The 24,381-nt window shown below is 49.2% G+C and overlaps 1 protein-coding gene across 1 annotated transcript in view; it reads left to right on the top strand.

Annotated features, from left to right (window-relative positions):
- Positions 1–4,619: 4,619 nt before the first annotated feature.
- The window catches only part of LOC140418030 (uncharacterized), a 76,210-nt gene continuing 56,448 nt past the window's right edge, over positions 4,620–24,381 (top strand). The window contains exons 1-3 of the mRNA XM_072501460.1: positions 4,620–5,041; positions 9,076–10,163; positions 10,872–10,966. Of these exons, the coding sequence (XP_072357561.1) occupies positions 9,467–10,163; positions 10,872–10,966 (792 nt within the window). The 5' untranslated portion in view covers positions 4,620–5,041; positions 9,076–9,466. The remainder of the gene's footprint in view (positions 5,042–9,075; positions 10,164–10,871; positions 10,967–24,381) is intronic.

The following is a 24,381-nucleotide window of genomic DNA, read 5'->3' on the forward strand; positions in this document are numbered from 1 at the left end:
TTGAAGCGACATCACAGAAAAGCTGTGACCTGAGTGGCTGGTTGGGATTCTAACCTAAATTTAAAAAATATTTGAGTATTTGGGAACTAATTAAACATATCCTCTAAATTATAATTAAGTTATTATCTAAGCCAGAGATCGGAGAGTATTATAGTTAGCTATCGCATTTCTATTAGAAATCTAGTGCTAGGAAACAGATAGTTGACAGTAACTTTGCAATTTAAAAAAAAAAAAAGTATTTAAAAAAAAAAGAGACAAATTTTAATTTTAATTAATTGACGCAATGTCAGTTAGAGGGGTGCTGTGCTCTGACTGTGAGATGTGGCAGGTCCGGGAGGCTTCCAGCGTCCCGGGTGGCTTCATCTGCAGAAAGTGCACCCAACTGGAGCTCCTCACAGACCGCATGGTTCGGTTGGAGCAGCAATTGGATGCACTTAGGAGCATGCAGGTGGCGGAAAGCGTCATAGATCGCAGTTATGTAAATGTGGTCACACCCAAGGTGCAGGCAGAGAAATGGGTGACCACCAGAAAGGGCAGGCAGTCAGTGCAGGAATCCCCTGTGGTTGTCCCCCTCTCGAACAGATATACCCCTTTGGATACTGTCGGGGGGGATAGCCTATCAGGGGAAAACAGCAGCAGCCAGAGCAGTGGCACCACGGCTGGCTCTGATGTTCAGAAGGGAGGGTCAAAGCGCAGAAGAGTAATAGTAATAGGGGACTCTATAGTCAGGGGCACAGATAGGCGCTTCTGTGGACGTGAAAGAGACTCCAGGATGGTATGTTGCCTCCCTGGTGCCAGGGTCCAGGATGTCTCCGAACGGGTAGAGGGAATCCTGAAGGGGGAGGGCAAACAGGCAGAGGTCGTTGTACATATTGGTACTAACGACATAGGCAGGAAGGGGCATGAGGTCCTGCAGCAGGAGTTCAGGGAGCTAGGCAGAAAGTTAAAGGACAGGACCTCGAGGGTTGTAATCTCGGGATTACTCCCTGTGCCACGTGCCAGTGAGGCTAGAAATAGGAAGATAGAGCAGACAAACACGTGGCTAAACAGCTGGTGTAGGAGGGAGGGTTTCCGTTTTCTGGACCACTGGGAGCTCTTCCGGGGCAGGTGTGACCTGTATAAGATGGACGGGTTGCATCTAAACCGGAGAGGCATAAATATCCTGGCCGCGAGGTTTGCTAGTGTCACACGGGAGGGTTTAAACTAGTATGGCAGGGGGGTGGGTACGGGAGCAATAGGTCAGAAGGTGAGAGCATTGAGGGAGAACTAGGGAATAGGGACAGTGTGGCTCTGAGGCAGAGCAGACGGGGAAAAGTTGCTGAACACAGCGGGTCTGGTGGCCTGAAGTGCCTATGTTTTAATGCAAGGAGCATTACGGGTAAGGCAGATGAACTTAGAGCTTGGATTACTACTTGGAACTATGATGTTATTGCCATTACAGAGACCTGGTTGAGGGAAGGGCAGGATTGGCAGCTAAACGTTCCAGGATTTAGATGTTTCAGGCGGGATAGAGGGGGATGTAAAAGGGGAGGCGGAGTTGCGCTACTTGTTCGGGAGAATATCACAGCTATACTGCGAGAGGACACCTCAGAGGGCAGTGAGGCTATATGGGTAGAGATCAGGAATAAGAAGGGTGCAGTCACAATGTTGGGGGTATACTACAGGCCTCCCAACAGCCAGCGGGAGATAGAGGAGCAGATAGGTAGACAGATTTTGGAAAAGAGTAAAAACAACAGGGTTGTGGTGATGGGAGACTTCAACTTCCCCAATATTGACTGGGACTCACTTAGTGCCAGGGGCTTAGACGGGGCGGAGTTTGTAAGGAGCATCCAGGAGGGCTTCTTAAAACAATATGTAGACAGTCCAACTAGGGAAGGGGCGGTACTGGACCTGGTATTGGGGAATGAGCCCGGCCAGGTGGTAGATGTTTCAGTAGGGGAGCATTTCGGTAACAGTGACCACAATTCAGTAAGTTTTAAAGTACTGGTGGACAAGGATAAGAGTGGTCCGAGGATGAATGTGCTAAATTGGGGGAAGGCTAATTATGACAATATTAGGTGGGAACTGAAGAACATAGATTGGGGGCGGATGTTTGAGGGCAAATCAACATCTGACATGTGGGAGGCTTTCAAGTGTCAGTTGAAGGGAATACAGGACAGGCATGTTCCTGTGAGGAAGAAAGATAAATACGGCAATTTTCGGGAACCTTGGATGACGAGTGATATTGTAGGCCTCGTCAAAAAGAAAAAGGAGGCATTTGTCAGGGCTAAAAGGCTGGGAACAGACGACGCCTGTGTGGCATATAAGGAAAGTAGGAAGGAACTTAAGCAAGGAGTCAGGAGGGCTAGAAGGGGTCATGAAAAGTCATTGGCAAATAGGGTTAAGGAAAATCCCAAGGCTTTTTACACGTACATAAAAAGCAAGAGGGTAGCCAGGGAAAGGGTTGGCCCACTGAAGGATAGGCAAGGGAATCTATGTGTGGAGCCAGAGGAAATGGGCGAGGTACTAAATGAATACTTTGCATCAGTATTCACCAAAGAGAAGGAATTGGTAGATGTTGAGTCTGGAGAAGGGGGTGTAGATAGCCTGGGTCACATTGTCATCCAAAAAGACGAGGTGTTGGGTGTCTTAAAAAATATTAAGGTAGATAAGTCCCCAGGGCCTGATGGGATCTACCCCAGAATACTGAAGGAGGCTGGAGAGGAAATTGCTGAGGCCTTGACAGAAATCTTTGGATCCTCGCTGTCTTCAGGGGATGTCCCGGAGGACTGGAGAATAGCCAATGTTGTTCCTCTGTTTAAGAAGGGTAGCAAGGATAATCCCGGGAACTACAGGCCGGTGAGCCTTACTTCAGTGGTAGGGAAATTACTGGAGAGAATTCTTCGAGACAGGATCTACTCCCATTTGGAAGCAAATGGACGTATTAGTGAGAGGCAGCACGGTTTTGTGAAGGGGAGGTCGTGTCTCACTAACTTGATAGAGTTTTTCGAGGAGGTCACTAAGATGATTGATGCAGGTAGGGCAGTGGATGTTGTCTACATGGACTTCAGTAAGGCCTTTGACAAGGTCCCTCATGGTAGACTAGTACAAAAGGTGAAGTCACACGGGATCAGGGGTGAGCTGGCAAGGTGGATTCAGAACTGGCTAGGCCATAGAAGGCAGAGGGTAGCAATGGAGGGATGCTTTTCTAATTGGAGGGCTGTGACCAGTGGTGTTCCACAGGGATCAGTGCTGGGACCTTTGCTGTTTGTAGTATATATAAATGATTTGGAGGAAAATGTAACTGGTCTGATTAGTAAGTTTGCAGACGACACAAAGGTTGGTGGAATTGCGGATAGCGATGAGGACTGTCTGAGGATACAGCAGGATTTAGATTGTCTGGAGACTTGGGCGGAGAGATGGCAGATGGAGTTTAATCCGGACAAATGTGAGGTAATGCATTTTGGAAGGGCTAATGCAGGTAGGGAATATACAGTAAATGGTAGAACCCTCAAGAGTATTGAAAGTCAAAGAGATCTAGGAGTACAGGTCCACAGGTCATTGAAAGGGGCAACACAGGTGGAGAAGGTAGTCAAGAAGGCATACGGCATGCTTGCCTTCATTGGACGGGGCATTGAGTATAAGAATTGGCAAGTCATGTTGCAGCTGTATAGAACCTTAGTTAGGCCACACTTGGAGTATAGTGTTCAATTCTGGTCGCCACACTACCAGAAGGATGTGGAGGCTTTAGAGAGGGTGCAGAAGAGATTTACCAGAATGTTGCCTGGTATGGAGGGCATAAGCTATGAGGAGCGATTGAATAAACTCGGTTTGTTCTCTCTGGAACGAAGGAGGTTGAGGGGCGACCTGATAGAGGTCTACAAAATTATGAGGGGCATAGACAGAGTGGATAGTCAGAGGCTTTTCCCCAGGGTAGAGGGGTCAATTACTAGGGGGCATAGGTTTAAGGTGAGAGGGGCAAGGTTTAGAGTAGATGTACGAGGCAAGTTTTTTACGCAGAGGGTAGTGGGTGCCTGGAACTCGCTACCGGAGGAGGTAGTGGAAGCAGGGACGATAGGGACATTTAAGGGGCATCTTGACAAATATATGAATAGGATGGGAATAGAAGGATACGGACCCAGGAAGTGTAGAAGATTGTAGTTTAGTCGGGCAGTATGGTCGGCGCGGGCTTGGAGGGCCGAAGGGCCTGTTCCTGTGCTGTACATTTCTTTGTTCTTTGTTTCTTTGTTCTTTAGCCAGACAAATAAATGTGTCAAGCTGAGGGAGGAAAGGATGTCAATGTCTTTAAGCGAGAGAGAGAGAGAGAGAGAGAGAGACCTGGGCCAACCTTTGCAGAATCTGCACCTTCCCTGGATTCATTTCCTTTCCCTTCAGTTGCTGCAAGTCACCAATTGAAGGTCAGAATGAGAAAAGAAATGGAAAGGGGGAGAAAAGAAAGTGTTTTACTCACAGATGTTGGAGACAGGAGGCCGTTTCAGCCTGTGTGAAGCTCAATCTTCATTAACACAAAGCTCGTGCTTCGATTGGCTGGAGCACCAAAGTCCTTCCGGTTGTTAGCATATTCCCATTGGTCAACATCTCAGCAGGAAGTTCAAGGGACGGGTTTTCCACTGCCCATGCGCAACTTCCCCTCTCTCTCTCTCTCTCTCCCCCCCCCCCGGACATGCGCAGTCCCGGGGGGGGTGAGAGATCTCACTCTGGCCGAAGTATCAGCCGATTGCCTCGAAACCTTGTCTCGAGAAGGTGCAGGAAGAGGGGACACAATCGGTGGGGGCGGGGTTCCCGTGTCCGCGCGCCCGGCCTGGAACCCGGAGACATCAGGGCGCAGCAGACTAATTGTTATTGGATGATTCAGGCACGGCGTCATTGTGACGTCACAAAGACTGCCCAGCACATGGTCGCCCATTGGGAACAATATCACTGATCCCGGTTGCACGGAGCTTGTCCACTGTCTGCCCAGCAAAGCTGCTGCTCCTCTGTCGCTGAGTGAAGATTGAGCTGCACCCAGACTGAAACATCCTCCTGTTTCCATCATCTATGAGTAAAACACTTTCTTTTCTCCCCCATTTCAATTTCTTTTCTCATTCTGACCTTCAATTGTTTAAATCCCCAGGCCCAGATGAGATGTATCCCAGGCTGCTGTGGGAGGCAAGAGAGGAGATTGCAGAGGCTCTGACAATTTTCAAATCTTTTCTGGTCACAGGAGCGGCGTCAGAGGACTGGAGGACAGATAATGTGGTTCCATTGTTCAGGAAGTAAAGTAAGGAAAAAAATGAAATTACAGGCCAGTGAGCCTAACCTCACTGGTAGGGAAACTTTTGAAAAAATTCTGAAGACCAGAATTGATCTCCACTTGGGGAGGAAAGGATTAATCAAGGATAGTCAGTATGGTTTTGTCAGGGGAGATCATGTCTCACAAATTTGACTTGACATTTTTCAGGAGCTGTAGTACAGTACGGTAGTACAGATCATGTAGACTACAGGGACTTCAGTGAAGCATTTGACAAGGTCTCACATGGGAGACTGGTCAAGAAGGTAAGAGCCCATGGGATCCAGAGCAATTGGCAAATTGGATCCAGAATTGACTTAGTGGCAGGAAGCAGAGGGTGATGGTTGAAGATTGTTTTTGTGACAGGAAGCCCGTGTCCAGTGGTCTTCAATATGGATCAGTGCTGGGGCCTTTGCTGTTGTAGTGTACATTAATGATCTGGATGTGGGGGGAAGTTAGGGCCTCGGCGTGGACCCCATTACGGGGGAACCACCGGTTCGCCCCAGGAAGAACAGGTGGAGGGTTTTCGGGGTGGCACAGGGCAGGCATACGTAAGTTAGGGGACCTGTTTGTGGACGGGAAGTTCTTGAGCTTGGGTGAGCTGGAGGAGAAGTACGGGCTCCCCCCGGGGAACACCTTCAGGTACGTACAGGTAAGGGCGTTTGCCAGACGGCAGGTGGTGGAATTCCCACGGCTACTGCCACACACAGTACAGGACAGGGTGCTCTTGGGGGGGGGGGGGGCTGGGATTGGGGAAGATCTTGGAAACTTACCAGGTGATGCAGGAGGAGGAGGAGGCCTCGGTGGTGGAGTTGAAAGGTAAGTGGGAGGAGGAGTTGGGAGAGGAGATCGAAGAGGGGACGTGGGCAGATGCCCTAGGGAGGGTGAACTCTTCCTTTTCATGCGCGAGGCTCAGCCTCATACAGTTTAAGGTGCTGCACAGGGCACACATGACCGGGACTAGGATGAGCAGGTTCTTTGGGGGTGAGGACAGGTGTGTTAGGTGCTCAGGGAGCCCAGCAAATCACACCCATATGTTCTGGGCACGCCCAGCACTGGAGGAATTTTGGAAGGGCGTAGCGAGGACGGTGTCGAGGGTGGTAGGATCCAGGGTCAAACCGGGCTGGGGGCTCGCAATATTTGGGGTGGCAGAGGAGCCGGGAGTGCAGGCGGCGAAAGAGGCTGGAATTCTGGCCTTTGCGTCCCTGGTAGCCCGGCGGAGGATTCTCCTTCAGTGGAAGGATACGAGGCCCCCAAGTGTGGAATCCTGGATCAGCGATATGGCAGGGTTCATTAAATTGGAGAGGGTGAAATTCGCCTTGAGAGGGTCGGTACAAGGGTTCTTTAGGCGGTGGCAACCGTTCTTAGACTTTCTGGCAGAACGCTAGACATTGGTCAATGGCAGCAGCAGCTCGGGGGGGGGGGAGGGGGTATACTTTATTTTTGTTTATGTTATTTACAGTGGAAGGGTCTGAGGGGGTGTATACACCTGTTGTCTTAAGTCGGGGTGTTAATGTTAATTTATTATTTAGGTACGGGGGGAGGGGTTTGGGGGGGGGTTGCTTTTTTAGATTGTGTTTTGTACTTACCCCTGTTGGGTTCTTTTTTCTTTCTCATTTTGTTATTGATATTTTATGAAAACCTTTAATAAAAATTATTTTTTTAAAAAATGATCTGGATGTGAATGGAGGAGGTATGATCAAGTAAGTTTGCAGATGATACAAAAATTGGTTGTATGATAAGTAGTGAGGAAAGATTAAAGGGTGATATAGTCGGGCTGGTTAAATAGACAGAACAGTGGCAAATGGAATTTAACCCTGAAAAGTGTGAGGCAGTGCATTTTGGGAGGATGAAAAGGCAAGGGAATATACAATGAATGGTAGGACCCTAGGAAGTACAGAGGGTCAGAGCGACCTTGATGTGCCTGACATAGATCCCTGAAGTCAGAAGGGAAGGTAGATAAGGTGGTGAAGACGGGATATGAGATACTTCTATTAGCTGAAGTATAAAATTTAAGAGTACGGAGGTTACGATGGAGCTGTATAAAACACTCGTTAAGCCATACCTGGAGTACTGAGTGCAGTTCTGGTTACCACACTAGAGGAAGGACATGATTGCACTGGAGAGGATGCAGAGGAGATTCATAAGCATGTTGCCGGGGCTTTTCAGCGATGAAGGGACCCTGGTTAGGAGTTTTCTGTGAGCAGTGGAGGCTGAGGGGATATGTGGTTTGGGCAGCATGGTAGCACAGACCTATGAAGGACATAGCTAGAGTAGATAGGAATAAAGCTTTCCCCTTAGTTGACAGGTCAGTAAACAGTGGGCAGAAGTGTAAGGTAAGGGGCAGGGGATTTAAAGATGTTTTGAGGAAAAGCATTTTACCAGAGGGTGGTGGGAATCTGGAACTCGCTGCCTGAAAGTGTGGCAGAGGCAGGAAACCTCACAACATTGAAGAAGCATTGAGATGAGCACTAGATAGGCCATAGCACACAAGGTTATGGTCCAAGTGATTGGAATTCATGCGTGCTTGATGGCTGGTGCAGAAATGATGGGCCAAAGGGCTTCTTGCTCTGCTGTAAAACTCTCTGTTTTCATCGAATCCCTACAGTGCAGAAAGAGGCAATTGGGCCCATCGAGTCTGCACCAACCCTCCAAAAGAGCACCTCACCGAGGCTCAAGCCCTCACCCTATCCCCATAACCCCAGCTAATGTTTTTGGACACTAAGGGGCAATTTAGCATGGCTAATCCACCTAATCTGCACATCTTTGGAATGTGGGAGGAAACACGAGCTCCTGGAGGAAACCCATGCAGACACGGGGATAAAGTGCAAACTCCACACAGACAATCACCCAAGGCTGGAATTGAACCTGGCTCCCTCATGCTGTGAGGCAGTAGTGCAAACCACTGTGTCTCACCATGTGTTATATGCTACAGATTAGATATATTACTGATGGTTCTGAAATAAAATACATTAATTATTCTTGTCTAGTACTGTAGCTACATTATATATTTCCAGTCAGATTTATAAAAGAAGAGGGCAGCACAGTGGCCCAGTGGTTAGCACTGCTGCCTCACGGCGCTGAGGTCCAGGTTCGATCCTGGCTCTGGGTCACTGTCCCTGTGTAGTTTGCACACTCTCCCCGTGTTTGCGTGGGTTTCACCCCCACAACCCAAAGATGTGCAAGGTAGGTGGATTGAACACGCTAAATTACCCCTTAATTGGAAAGAATGGATTGGGTAGTCTAAATTTTAAAAAAGAAAAAAAAAAGATTTATAAGAGAAGGAGTCCATTGGACATTTTGCGTCGAGGCCAACTCCTTGAGCAATTCTGTCAGTGTCGAGTGGATCCCATTCTGTAACCCTGCAGCACCCATCCAATTTCATTTAGAAATTACTAATCATCTCTGCTTGACTCCCCTCAGAGGCAGCAAGTTCAAGAACATGATCAGTCACAACCCCCTGTATCTTAACCAACTGGAACAATCCTAAACATCAAAACATTTTTAGTCCAGTAATATTGACATATATCTGCCTGTCAGCCTGCATGAAGATTTTCAGGTCTTCATGTCCAGGACAGGAAGCAGTGAGCAGGGATCTGTCAATCAGCCTGAATCAGCACCTTCAGGAGAATTGGGAGGGTGAATATTAGATACAGCAGAGTGAGAATGGAGGGTGAGTGTGTGGGATGGAGATTTACAGATTTGGGAAATGAGAGAGGAAAGAATGTTCCATAGAGACTAGAATTGTCTGTTCTTAATTTCTATCCTGTACTGACAGTGATGATTTTTGTAAACTCCTTTTACAGGATATTAGAAGTGTTCCAGAGCACTGACTGTGGAAAGAGCTTTAACCAGTTACACAGCCTGAAAGAACATCGCACCATTCACAGCGGGGAGAGAAAGTACCCGTATCCTGTGTGAGACTTTAACTGATTGTCCGACCTGGAGAGTCACAAGGACACCAGCAACTTGGAGAAACGGTGGAAATGTAGGGACTGTGGGAAGGGATTTAGGTTCCCATCTGTGCTTGAAACCCATCAACACAGTCACACTGGGGAGAGGCCGTTCACCTGCTCCGTGTGTGGGAAGGGTTTCACTCAGTTGTTTCACCTGCAGCGACACAATTTCACTCACACCAATGAGAGACCCTTTAAATGCTCCGACTGTGGGACTGGCTTCAAAAGCTCTCAAGAACTGATGTCCCACCAACGAATTCACACTGGGGAGAGACCGTTCAGCTGCTCTCAGTGTGGAAAGGGATTCGCTCACTTATCTAACCTGCGGAGACACAGTGTCACTCACACCAATGAGAGACCCTTTAAATGCTCTGACTGTGGGAGTGGCTTCAAAAGCTCTCGAGAACTGATGTCTCACCAGCGAGTTCACACTGGGGAGAGGCCGTTCACCTGCTCTCAATGTGGGAACGGATTCTCTCAGTTATCCACTCTGCAGAGACACCAGCAAGTTCACACTGGGGAGAGGCCGTTCACCTGCTCTGACTGTGGGAAGGGATTCTCTCGGCTATCCATCCTGCAGACACACCAGCGAGTTCACAGTGGGGAGAGGCCATTCACATGCTCTGATTGTGGGAAGGGATACACTCAGTTATCTGGCCTGCTGGCGCACCAGCGTTTTCACACTGTGGAGAGGCCACTCACTTGCCCAGACTGTGGGAAAGGATTTACTCTGTTATCCACCCTGCAGAAACACCAGCGAGTTCATACTGGGGAGAAGCCATTCGCCTGCTCTCAGTGTGGTAAGGGATTCAGTCATCCAGCCCACCTACGGAGTCACCAACGAGTTCACACTGGGGAGAGGCCTTTCATCTGCTCTCAATGTGGGAAAGGATTTTGTGTTTCATCGCACCTGCTGAGACATCAACAAATTCACAAGTGAACAAGGGGTTGGATTCTTCTGTTAATATTTCTGCTCTTAATTACAGCCAGGACTGCATTGTGGTCATTCTGTCAGTTGGTCAATGGGGAGGGTTGGAGGGTTTCTTTCTGCTGGACTGGCCGGTCTCACAACTTTGCCTCCAGTTGGTTGATGTCCTTTGAGCTTTGTTGTGAATACCTGGTTCCAAGTTTCACGAGGACCAGAGTGTTAGGGTATTTGGACGTTGGAAGATATTTTGTTCCCATTTCTGTTTGGAACCCCCAAAGCCAATGCCACATTGCCATGAAGATGGGCTATGGTGTTTACATGGTTCTTTTGTTTAATTTATCTGGGTGTTTCTCACAGAAGGAAACTGTCAACGTATGAGGGACAAGTTGTCTGTGGGCACATTGTGAACTTAAGACAATTGCTAGCATTTAAAATATTATTACATATTTACATCAAATATAAATTCCTTTAAGAAACAAAAATCCAACAGGAAACGTGAAGGAACCGTGGCAAGCAAAGTTTAAGATTCCCATTAGTTCAAAGGAAGAGATTCATAAAGTGGGTACGAGCATAGTAAGCCTGAGGATTGGGGACTTGTTTAGAATTCAGAAAAGGAGGTCCAAGAAACTGATGAAGAGAAATTAGAATATGAGAGCAAACTCCGAATAGTCAACATGGAGTTAGGAATAGGAAATCCTGTTTGAGCAACCTTTTGTAGTTTTTGAGGATGTTACTAACAGAATTGATGAAGGGGAGTCTGTGGACGAAGTACACTTGGATTTTCAGAAGGTTTTGATAAACACCCCACAGGAGGTTAGTTAGCAAAAGGAAAGCACATGGGATAGGAGGTAATATACTGGTGATGCAGTGGTTAGCCCTGCTGCCTATGAAGCTGGGGACCCGGGTTCGATCCTGACCCCAGGTCACTGTCCATGTGGAGTTTGCACGTTCTCCCCGTGTCTGCGTGGGTTAGGTGAATTGACCATGATAAATTGCCCTTAGTGACCACAAATGTGAGGAGGGGTTATTGTGTTACGGCGATAGGGTGTAAGTGAGGGCCTAAGTGGGTCGGTGCAGACTCAATGGGCCAAATGGCCTCCTTCTGCATTGTATGTTCTATGTTCTAAACCCCCGCAACCCAAAGATGTGCAGGGTAGGTGGATTGGTCACGCTAAATTGCCCCTTAATTGGGAAAAATAATTGGGTACTCTAAATGTAATTTTTGTTTTTAAAAAATGTCAATTTAGATTCTCTGCCATTTCTCTATTCCCCCTACTATGGCGAGAAACATAAAAAAACGACTGGTAAAGCTCCTATAGGAATGTGAAAAGGGGGGAAACGATTCGCAAAGACCAATGTGGGTCCATTCCAGGCAGAGACAGGAGAGTTTATAATGAGGAATAAGTAAATAGCTGAGAATTTGGAAATATTACATTGACTCTCCACACCCAAATCATTGTATAAACGGTGAACAGCTGGGGCCCAAGTACTGATCCTTGTGATACCCCACGAGTCACAACCTGTGAGAATGACCCATTTATTTGTGCTCTCTGTATTCTGCTGTTAGCCAATCCTCAATCCATGCCAGTATATTACCTCCCATCCCATGTGTTTTCATTTTGCTGACTAACCTCCTGTGGGATGTTTATCATAAACCTTCTGAAAATCCAAGTGTGCCACATCCACAGACTCCCCTTCATCAATTCTGTTAATAACATCCTCAAAAACTTCAAAAGGTTCGTCAAACCTGATTTCCTATTCCTAAATCCATGTTGTATTTTCCCAATACTGATGTCAGGCTAACAGGTCTGTAGTTCACCATTTTCTCTCTCCCTCCCTTCCTGAATATAGGGCTGACATTTACCACCTTCCAATCGGCAGGAGCCATTCCAGAATCTATAGAATTGTGGAAGATGATCACCAATGTATCCACTATCTCTATAACAACCTCTTTCAACACTCTGGGATGTAGAATATCAGGTCCTGGGGCTTGTCAACTTTCAGCCCCATTAATTTCTCCAATACAGCCTTCTTCCTAATACTCATTGCCTTCAATTTATCATTCTCCCATGTCCCTTGGATCACTAACTCTGGGAGATTTCTTGTGTCTTCCTCAGTGAAGACAGACACAGAGTAATCATTTAGATTCTCTGCCATTTCTCTATTCCCACTTCTATAAATTCTCCTGTCTCTCCCTGTAACGGACCCACGTTTGTCTCAGCCAAATATTTCCTTTTTACGTACCTATAGAAGCTTTTACAGTCCACACAAAACCACTACTGTTTGCAACTCATGTTTGCTGCCCTCTGCTGTTTCTTACCTCCACCTAAACAGTTTCCACATATTGTATTCCTGTTCTGAGATCCTCCCTTACTAATGTACTGACGCCACCCCTTGTTTTCGGCGCAGCATCACCTCTTTTTCCTTTTTGCCGCAGTATTAGCAAACGTAACGATCAGGCCTTCAGTCCCTTCATCAAAATCATTTATATAAATTTTAAAACGTTGAGGTCCCAGCACTGATCCCTGTGACACCCCACTCGTTACATCTTGCCAACCAGAAAATGACCTATTTATACCTACTCTCGATTTTCTGGTAGCTCACCAATCATTCGCTGTGAAAGACAGTTCTGGGGTTAAAGCATGCAGATTGGGAAAAGAAAAGAACGGAAACCTCGGGAATGAATAATCACTTTGGACTGGTTCTGAGACAATTAAGTTTCGACTTCCGGGGTAGAGTCGAGAATAATTGTGGAGTAGAATTTTAGATTGCGTAAAAGGGAAAAGTTATATTTTATACTTTAATGTATAGGTTTCCTTCAAAAATAATGTTTAGTTAATGTTGCTTCTATTTTGTTTGTTGCAGCAAAATCATCAAGGAGCCTTGTCATGTAATCCTTTAAATTGTTGACTGGGAATTAGATTTTTTAATATTAGTTACTGATCTTTACTGAGAACCTAATCCACAAGTTTTGACATCCCATTTGAGCCTCGGGCACTTTTCTGTCTCTCTATTGCTCACATCAGTGACTGTCAGGCAACGGAGCTGAGGACTGAATTTAGCTGGGACCTGCATCCCAGTTGGGAAATTGTCACGGGTGTGACACTAATAAAGAGACAGGAAGGTGCTGGAGGACAGACTGGAGAATGGACCCTCCAACCAACCTGGGTTCAGTGCTGGGGTAACTGGAGCTGATGGGGATGTGACCCCCCAGGTGCAGTGCCCCTGTGTCCAATGTGAGGAGTCACGGGAACAGAGTACAGGGGAGTTGAAGAGAAACATTTGGGTCTAGAACATTGTGAACATGTTTTTATTCTGTTTATTCTTTTACTCTGGTTGTCTTGGATCCTCAAGTCATTTTCTGACTTTTTTTAAACCCATATTCTGTTTAATTAATAAACTTGTTTCATTAAAAATAAATGTTTTTTTTTGGTCTTTTTCTGATTAAATTCATTCACTTTGGGGAAAGTGTGTGAGAGGGGTTGGCAGGCTCTTTAACAGAGAGTGAGCCCCTCAAAGGTAATTAGCAAAGGAGCCAGAGGGGTGGAGGAGACCTTTTCTTTTGACACACAATGTTTAAAAATGAGATTCAGGGATGAACTAATTTATCCAGGCTCTTTGAGGAGGTAACAAGGAATGTTAATAAAGGGAAACCTTGAGATGTGGTTTATCTAGATTTCCAGAAGGTATTTTCCAAGGGGCCGCATCAAAGGTTATTACACATAATACAAGCTCATGGTGTAGGGGGGTAACATATCAGCATGGATAGAGGATTGGTTAGCTCACAGGAAGCAGAGAGTAGGTATAAATGGGTCATTTCTGGGTTGGTAAGATGCGACAAGTGGAGTGTCAGAAGTGCTGGGCCCTCAACTATTTACAATCTATATTAATGAGTTGGGTGATGGGATTGAATGTATGGCGGCTAAATTTTCTGATGACGCAAAGATAGTTCAGAAAGTAATTTGTGAAGTGGACATAACAAGTCTGCAAAGGACGTTGAGTGAATGGACAAAACTCGACAGATGGAGAATAACGTGAGAAAATGTGAATTGTCCACTTTGGCAGGAAGGATTAAATTAAACAATATTATTTAAATGGTGAGACATTGCAGAACGATGAGGTACAGAGGGATCTGGGTGTCCGTGTACAGGAGTCACAATAAGTTAGTTTGCAGGTACAGCAAGCGGCTCGATCGAGTCCTTGAACAGTTTCATCAGGCTTTATCGAGTGAGTTGGAAGCAGTTCAGAGGAGGTTGGCCCCCGGATTCCTGGAATGAGGGGGTTATCCTCTGAGGAAAGGTTTGACAGGTTGGGACTGTATCCATTGCAGTTTAGAAGAATGAGAGGATTTCATGTGTTTCAATAAGATCATGAGTGGAATTGACAGAGAGATTGCTGAGAGAATGTTTCCCCCTTGTGGCAGAGACTAGAATTAGGGGATACTGCTTAAAAATTAGGGGTCTTCCATTTAAGATGTGGATGAGAATGTTGTTTTTCTCGGGAGGACTGTGGGTCTGTGAATCTCTCTTTTCCCAGAGGGTGCTGGAGGCAAGGTCAGTGAATATGTTTTCGGATTGAACTTAAAAGATTCTTTTTTAAAAAATTCTTTTTATTCAAGTTTTTCTTAAACAAAATGTTACATAACCAATAACAAAAAGGAGAAAATTTAACAAACAAGGTGGTTATAGTCCATTTACAAAAGAAGGGTATGCATTCCATACACAGTCCTCCCCCCCTCCCCCCAGATTGCTGCTGCTGCTGACCTTTCAACGTTCAGCCAGAAAGTCAAGGAACGGCTGCCACCGCCTGGAGAAACCCAGCAAGGACCCTCTTAAGGCAGACTTTCTCCTCTCAAGACTGAGAAACCCAGCCATGTCACTAACTCAGGTCTCCAGACTCGGTGGCCTCGTGTCCCTCCACATTAACAAGATCTGTCTCTGGGCTACCAGTGAGGCAAAGGCCAGGACGTCAGCCTCCTTTGCTTCCTGCACTCCCGGATCTTCTGACACCCCAAATATCGCAAACTCCGGACTTGGCTTTACCCGAGTGTCCAAGAGGGGCTGTTTAGCACAGGGCTAAATCGCTAGCTTTGAAAGCAGACCAAGGCAGGCCAGCAGCACGGTTCAGTTCCCGTGCCAGCCTCCCCGAACAGGCGTCGGAATGTGGCGACTAGGGGCTTTTCACAGGAACTTCATTGAAGCCTACTTGTGACAATAAGCGATTTTCATTTTCAAGACCTTGGACATAGCCTTTGCAAAGCCCTGCCAGAATTCTTTAAGCGCCGGGCACGCCCAGAACATATGGACATGCTTTGCTGGGCTCCCTGAGCATCTCGCACACCTGTCCTCCACCCCAAAGAACTTGCTCATCTCGCTGTCGTCATGTGTGCCCGTTGGACGACGTTAAACTGAATTAAGCTGAGCCTGGCACATGATAAGGAGGAATTAACCCTGCCTAGGGCATCAGCCCACAGGCCCTCATCCAGCTCCTCTCCCAGCTCCTCCTCCCACTTGCCCATCAGCTCCTCCGCCGAGACTTCCTCTGCCTCCTGCAGTTCTTGGTATATGTCCGAAACCTTCCCCTCTCCTACCCAGATGCCAGAGACCACCCTGTCCTGTATCCTGTGGTGGAGTAGTAGAGGGAATGCCACCACCTGTTTCTTCAGAAAAGCGCAGGCTTGGAGGTATTTAAAGGCATTCACGTGGGTAGACTAAATTTCTCCTCTAGCGCCTTCAGGCTAGGAAAAGTCCCATCTATAAACAGGTTCCCCATCGTTTTGATACCCATCCTCTGCCAACTTTGCTCAGAACAAATCTATGATTATGCTGTATCGGGGTCCAGACTGAGGCCCCTTCCTCCTTCCTGTGCCTTCTCCACTGACTCCAGATCCTCAGTACCACCATCACCACCGGGCTTGTGGTGTACTGTGCCGGCAAGAACGGCAGCGGTGCCGTTATCAGTGCCCCTAAGCTGGCGTCCTCGCATGACGCCGCTTCTAGCCGCTTCCATGCCGCCCCCTCCCCCATTACCCATTTCCTAATCACCACTATATTAGCAGCCCAATAATAACTGCAGAAGCTCGGCAGCGCCTGCCCCCCCCCCCCCCCCCCCCCGCCCCCGGCTGCGCTCAAAGAGCAGTCTTTTAACTCGCGGGATCTTGTTTGCCCACACAAATCCCGTGATAATCTCGTTCACCCGCTTGAAGAAAGATTTGGGGATGAAGATGGGAAGGCACTGGAAGACAAACAGAAACCTGGGAAGGGCCGTCATTTTCACGGACTGCACCCTACCCGCCAGGGAAAGTGGGAGCATGTCCCACCTTTTGAAGTCTCCCTCCATCTGCTCTACCAGCTGAGATAGATTGAGCTTGTGTAGGGCATCCCAATTCCTAGCCACCTGAAAACCCAGGTACCGAAAGCTCCTCTGCACCCTCTTGAGTGGGAGCTCCCCCAGTCTCTCCTCCTGGCCCCTCACATGGATCACAAATAGCTCACTTTTCTCCTGAGGATCTGCATGACCTCCCCCGTCCTCTCTAGTGGGTCCAAAATATACAGGAACAGGTTGGCTTGCTCCCCCAGCCACCCCCCCCCCCTCCCCCGAACCAGCCCCCTCCAGTTTCTTGAAGTCCTCAATGCCATGGCCAATGGCTCAATTGCCAGGACAAATAGTAGCAGGGACAGGGGGCACCCCTGCCTCGTCCACCGGTGCAGCTGAAAAATACTCTGACCTCAGTCGGTTCGTGGACACACTTGCTACGGGGGCCTGATACAGTAGTTTGACCCACCCTATGTATTCCTCACCAAATCCAAATCTACTTAACGCTTCCCACAGGTACTCCCACTCCACCCGATCAAAGGCTTTCTCTGCATCCATTGCAGCCACTACTTCTGCGTCTCCTCCTTCTGAGGGTATCATAATAATGTTTAGGAGCCTCCGCACGTTCATGTTCAATTGCCTGCCCTTGACGAACCCTGTCTGATCCTTGTCAATCACCCCCAGGACACAGACCTCTGTTCTGGTGGCTAAGATCTTAGCCAGCATTTTGGCATCTACATCTAGGAGCGATATCGGCCTGTAGGACCCACACTGCAACGGATCCTTGTCCCGCTTAAGGATGAGCGAGATCAAACCCCCGACATCGACGGGGGGAGGGTTCCCCTCTCCTTGGCCTCGTTCAAGGTTCTTAGCAGGAGTGTGCTCAGCAGCTCCGAGAATTTCTTGTAGAATTCTACAGGGTAACTGTCCGGTCCCGGGGCCTTGCCCGACTGCATATTCTCCAAGCTCTTAACTATCTCCTCCAACTCAATCGGGGCCCCCAATTCCTCCACCAGCTCCTCGTCCACCCTTGGGAACCTCAATCGGTCCATAAATTGCTTCCTCCCTTCCCTCCCTTCCAGGGGCTCTGACTCATACAGCTTGCTGTCGAACTCCTTGAAGACTTCATTGATCTCTTCCGGGCTCAGGACTATGTCACCCCCCTTATCCCTAACTTCCCCAATTTCCCTGGCCGCCTCCCTCCTTCGAAGTTGGTGTGCCAGCAGCCTACTCGCTTTCTCCCCATACTCATAGACTGCCCCTTTCACCTTCCTCAGCTGTGCCTCTGCTTTCCCTGTGGTCAGCAGGTCAAACTCCGCCTGCAAACTCCGGCGCTCCTTTAGCAGCCCTTCCTCGGGGGTCTCCGCATACCTCCTGTCTACCCTGAGTATCTCCCCCACTAACCTCCCTCTCCGCCCTATCCTTCTTCTCTCTGTGGGACCTGATAGAGATTAACTCCCCTCTGATAACTGCCTTCAAGGCCTCCCAGACTGTAGTCACTGTTACCTCTCCCGTATCGTTTGCTGTCACATAGTTTTGGATGCTCCTCCTAATCTGACCACAGACCTCCTCATCCGCCAACAGTCCCACGTCCAATCTCCAGAGAGGGCGCTGCCCTCTCTCCACCCCCAGTCTCAAGTCCGCCCAGTGTGGAGCATGGTCTGAGACCGCAATGGCCGAGTACTCTACCCCCTCCACCCCTGGGATTAGCGCCCTGCTCAACACGAAAAAATCAATCCAAGAGTACACTTTATGCACGTGGGAGAAGAAAGAGAACTCCTTCGCCCTTGGCCGAGCCAATCTCCACGGGTCCACTCCCGCATCTGGTCCATGAAACCCCTCAGGGCCTTGGCCGCTGCTGGCCTCCTCCCCGACCTGGACTTGGACCTGTCCAGTGCCGGGTCCAGGACTGTGTTGAAGTCACACCCAATTATCAAATTGTTTGACTCTAAGTCCGGTATTTTACTCAGCTTGCGCTTCATGAATTCCGCGTCATCCCAATTTAGGGCATAAACGTTCACTAGCACCACTCGGGCCCCCTGTAGCTTACCACTCACCATAATGTACCTGCCCCTATTGTCCGCCACAATACTTCCCGCCTCAAATGCCACCCGTTTGCTTAACAGGATTGCGACCCCCCTGGTCTTCGCATCCAGCCCTGAGTGGAACACCTGGCCCACCCATCCCATCCTCAGTCTAGTTTGGTCAGCGAGTTTTAAATGCGTCTCCTGTAGCATGGCTACGTCTGCCTTTAATCCCTTTAAGTGTGAAAACTGGCCCGTTACATTCCCGTTAAGGCCCCCCCCTCCCCGCCGACTAGCCATCTCCTTTTTCGCCCAGCCACGTGCCCGCACCCCGCGCTCACTCAAGCCCTCCCACCGGAGGCTCTCCGTCCCGACTCTCCGTCTGTTCCCGAAAGTTGGCTCCCCTTCAGCCAGCAAAGCAGCATCCCGCCACCGCCCCCCCCACCCCCCAATCTCAATCCCCCATGTCAAGCCCCCGCTTAACACTAACTCTCTCCCCATTGCGCTTCCGTAAGTCAGCTGACTTATGCTGACCCGGCCGCTCCCGTCTCTCCCTCCAATCCTCCTGTTGTCTCCTTCTTCAGGCCCCCAACCACCCCTCCCCACAGGGTAAGAGGGAGAGAGCCACCCCATTCTTCCCGTGCAACAAGAAAAAACAACGAACAAACTCCGGGCTTTACCCCGAACAACGAACGACCCCCCCCCCCCACCTGGCGAGCTGCCCTAACTGACGGGCCCATCTCCCCCTCCTGCGGCATGGCTCCGCGAAAGCAGAGGACTGGCAAAGGACCCCGAGGGCAAAAACAAAGAGAGAACGGGGCAAACCAACATAACATAGCTCCTCCAGCCGCCTCCCCAGCCCCCATGCAACTTACACTCTGCTTCCAATCTTACATTAGGGCAGCACTCGGTTACACCTCTTCACCCGGGCGTTCCAACAATGTGCAGCTGCCCATTAGTTCAAGTCCAACTTCTCATTCTTAATGAATGTCCATGCCTCGTCTGGCATATCGAAGTAGTGGTGCCGGCCTTGGTACGTGACCCACAGCCTCGCCGGATGTAGCAGCCCGAACTTCACCCCTTTGTTGTGGAGGGCTGTCTTGGCCCGGTTGAATACCGCACGCCACTAAACCAGATATGCTCCCCTGTCCTGGTCAATTTGAATCTCATAGTTCTCCCATTTATTGCTTCGCTCCTTCTTTGCCCACCGCAGGACGCGTTCCTTGTCTGTGAAGCGGTGGAATCTTATCACCATAGCCCTCAGCGGTTCGTTCGCCCGAGGACTCTGCGCACCCCATCCAGTTCCAGGGGCTGCGGGAAGGCCCCCACGCCCTTCAGCGACCCCAGCATCATGGTCACAAATGCGCTCGCATCCGATCCCTCCGCACCTTCGGGGAGGCCCAGGATTCGCAGGTTCTGCCTCCTCTACCTATTTTCAAGGTCTTCCAGTTTCTCCTGCCATCATTTGTGCAGGGCCTCGTGCGCCTCCACCCTGACCGCCAGGCCCAAGATCTCATCCTCATTTTCAGAGATCTTTTTTTCCACCTCTTTGATCGCCTTCTCTTGCATCTTTTGAGTCTCCACCATCCTTTCCATGGAAGCCTTCATAGGGGCCAGCATCTCCGTCTTGAGCTCTGTGAAGCAGCTTCTCAGGAATTCCTGCTGCTCCCGCGACCACTGGGCCCCACGCCTCCTGGTCCGCGCCGGCCGCCATTTTGTCGTTTCGCACCCGTGCCCCTCGTTTCACCGATCCAGCCTTCTTTACTGCCCCACTACTGGTCCACTCCATACAGCGCTGGGGGGAACCTCACCAGCGTTTACTGTCCCACCGGGGATCGCCGCCCAAGTGCCGCCAAATGTCCGATCTCGGCGGGAGCTGACGAATGTGCGACCACGACCGGAAGTCCACCAATTCCCTTTTCACTTGGCGCAGTCTTATCAACTGGTTGAACTGTTGATTACCAGAGGCAGCAGCAACACATCCAGCTCTACCTGGCCCTGCTTTCCTCTGCCTAAACTGGTCACTATTTCTGGATTGTTCCTGGAAGCAAGGACAACCCAGATTCTGTTCTTCATGATCATCTTCTTAAATCTCTCTCCTGACTTCAAACAAGTGCAAGGAGCTCATTGATTTCTTTGTCACCGACACTGAGATCATCCGTTCAGCTGAATCTACTTCCAAAAATTATTTGTGAACTCGCCTGTGTCTCATTAGGTTTTGTGACTGCGTGAATCTCTTCCCACACATGGAGCAGTTGAAAGGCCTCACCCCGATGTGAACTCGCTGGTGTGTTAGAAGGTCAGGTGAATTAGTAAATCTCTTCCCACACTTGAAGCAGATGAATGGACTTTCCCCAGTGTGACCACGTTTGTGTTTCAGCAGGTGTGATGAACTGCTGAATCCCTTCATACACACAGAGCAGATGAATGGCCGCTCTCCAGTGTGAATTCGCTGGTGAGTGCGAAGGTTGAACAATCGATTAAATTGTTTCCCACACATGGAGCAGGTGAAAGGTCTCTCCCCTGAGTGACTACGCAGATGAGTTTCCAGTTGGGATGGAGATATGAATGCCTTCCCACAGGCCCCACATTTCCATGGTTTGTCTGTGGTGTGGATGTCCTTGTGTCTCTCCAGGTTGGATGATTTCACACCTGTAGATTCCAAATTTCTGATAAAAAGAGTTTATAAACATCATCATTGTCAATACCGAATAAAAATGAAGGAGAGACAATTCTAGTTTGTTTGGAACAGGTTTTCTGCACTTCTTTCTGCGAAACAGTAAATCCTCATCACATCCATTCTCCGTCCTCCCTATGCTGGAATCCAAACCCCAGGGTGACAAACCAGCCCACATTTTATGGGCCATATTTGAATCCACTGAGATTTGCTGCTTGGGTGTCTGACTCGTCAACTGGACCTATGTAGAACTCTGTTCCAACCGTTCTGGCAGCCAACCACCCCCTCCCTGGCCTCACATTTCTGTCAGCAGCCCACCCAACACCGCCCACCTCTTCACACAGACCCGTGCAGGCTTACCTTTAATTTTCACCATGAGAGTTTGTCAGTCTGCCAAACCTTTCAAACCACCTTCAAAATTCCTTTCCTTACAGTTTACCCGCTCCTTCCACTCTGGCTGGGTTCAGTTCTCAAGTCCCTCTGTGTAGAGTGAGAATAAATCGGTAATTTTCTCTCCTGGTCACTGGAATCCTGATGCCCCGCCCACTCTGTTGTTTCACCAAGATGGCCGCAGCTGAAGCAAACAAGCCCCGGGAGCTGCAAAATCAGGATCTGTGGGCTCTTCTTGGCGGTTTGGGGCCTCCAGCGGGTGTTTGTGAATCCTCCCCACCCACCTCCCAGGGCTCCCTTCCTTTCCAGAGATCAGAGTCCTCATTGATTTGAGTGCAAAGTGTCAGCTCTTATTTATTGTCCCCCTCCCCCATCCTCTGATGTGAACCATCCTCCAGTCGCTGAAGCAGGATGGTGACCTTTAACCTGGGCCTGTTCCTAGGAGGGAGAAGCCCCGCAGCTGCAAATCAGGGAGCTGACAATGATTGTGAAGGGTTTACGGATCCTCCCTCCCACCGCCTGATGCTAACTTTGCTTCCGCGGGACAAAGGACTCTCCTCCAGACGAACAATAGCATTGCACCTGTGCGCTACTGTCTCACCTCATCAACCGCACTCCCTCCGTGTCCCGATCAGGCAGCAGAATGTGGCGACTTGGGGCTTTTCACTTCATTGTAATGTTAATGTGAGCTTACTTGTGACAAGAGATTATTATTATGAAAGACAGACCTTTCAAATGTCTAAACTGTGGGAAATGCTATAAAACGTCCAGTGAACTGATGTCCCATCAGCTTGTTCACACTGATGAGAGACCGTTCAGGTGCTCTCACTATGGGACTAGATTCAAGCGATCGGAGCAACTCACTGTACACCAGCGAATTCACACTGGGGAGATCCAATCTTTCCTCATAGTTAAAATTCTCCATCCCTGGTAGCATCATCATAAATCTCCTCTGCAGCGGGCAGGACCATGGCACAGTGGTTACATTGCCTCATGGCGCCGAGGTCCCAGGTTCGATCCCGGCTCTGGGTCACTGTCCGTGTGGAGTTTGCGCATTTGCCCCGTGTTTGCGTGGGTTTCGCCCCCCCACAACACAAAGATGTGCAGGGTAGGTAGATTGGCCACAATAAATTGCCCCTTAATTATGGGGAGCTGGTAGAAGGGCTGGGGGCCCCACTCGGGCTGGAGGGTTTGAAGGCCATGCAGTCGGGCAAGGCCTCGGGACCAGACGGGCACCAAGCCGAGTTCTATAAAAAATTGTCTGGAATATTGGGGCCGGTGCTGATGAAGGTCTTTAACGAGGCCAAGGAAAGAGGGGCTCTGCCCTAGACAATGTCACAGGCCATGATCTCGCTCATTCTGAAAAGGGACAAGGACCCGGGGCTATGTGGGTCTTACAAGCCGATTTCCTTGCTGAACGTAGATGCCAAACTTCTGGCCAGAATTTTGTCCTCCAGGATTGAGGTCTGTGTACCGGACGTTATAGTGGAGGATCAGACTGGGTTCGTTAAGGGCAGGCAGCTAGGGGCCAATGTAAGAAGGCTGCTAAACGTGATCATGGTGCCCCCGGAAGGTAGGGAAGTTGAAGTGGTGGTCGCGATGGAAAAAGCCTTTGACCGAGTCGAGTGGGATTACTTATGGGAGGTGCTGGAGTGGTTCAGGGTTGGAAGGGGCTTTGTTGACTGGGTTAGGATGGTGTACCGGGCTCTGGTTGCAAGTGTACGGACAAACAGGACGACTTAGGACTATTTCACACTGCACCGGGGGACAGGGATGTCTCCTCTCCCCACTGCTGTTTGTGCGGGGGATAGAGCCGCTGGCAATTGCTCGGAGGGCCTCAAGGGGCTGGAAGAGGTTGGTCCGGAGGGGTTGGGGACCGAGTCTCGCTGTATGCGGACGACCTATGTGGTAGCCACCACGCTCGACTGTTGTATGTCTCAGACCCAGAGGAGGGGATGGAAGAAATTATGGGAATTTTAGGGGAATTCGGCCGGTTTTCGGGGTACAAGCTTAATATGGGGAAGAGCGAGATGTTTGTGGTCCAGGCGAGGGGTCAGGTGAGGCGACTGGGGGAACTGCCGTTTAGAGTGGTAGGGGGCAGTTTTAGGTACTTGGGTATTCAGGTGGTGAGGGATTGAGGCAGGCTTCATAAATTGAACAAGGCCCGGTTGGTGGAACAGATGAAGGAGGATTTCCGGAGATGGGATGCGCTCCCGTTGTCTCTGGCGGGTAGGGTGCAGTTGGTAAAAATAATGGTCCTCCCGAGATTCCTATTTGTTTTCCAATGAACCATGTCCATATGTTCTGGGCATACCCAAAACTGAGGGGGTTTTGGCAGGGGTTTGCCGATGCCATATCCACGGTATTAAATACGAGGGTGGCAATGAGTCCAGAGGTGGCGATTCTTGGGGTGTCGCAGAATCCGGGAATCCAGGAGGAGAAAGAGGCGGACGTTCTGGTCTTTGCTTCCCTGGTAGCCCGGAGGCGCCTATTACTAGCATGAAGGGACTCAAAGCCCCCAAAATTGGAGACCTGGCTTTCGGACATGGCTGGCTTTCTCTGCCTGGAGAAAATTAAGGTCGCCATGAGAGGGTCTCTGTTAGGGTTCGCCCGGAGATGGCAACCATTCGTCGACTTCCTCGCAGAGAATTAATCGTCAGCAGAAGGGAAGGGGAGTTAGGCTCGCGTAGATTAGGGAGGTAAGTAATTGTAGGACCTGTGGGTGTGGGAGGCAGTATTTGTACTATGTTAATATTTTCCTTGTTATGTACATTGTTGATTTTGTTGCTGTTACAATGACAAAGAAATATCTCAATAAAATG

This window comes from Scyliorhinus torazame, chromosome 5, assembly GCF_047496885.1.
Source record: "Scyliorhinus torazame isolate Kashiwa2021f chromosome 5, sScyTor2.1, whole genome shotgun sequence".
NCBI lineage: Eukaryota > Metazoa > Chordata > Chondrichthyes > Carcharhiniformes > Scyliorhinidae > Scyliorhinus > Scyliorhinus torazame.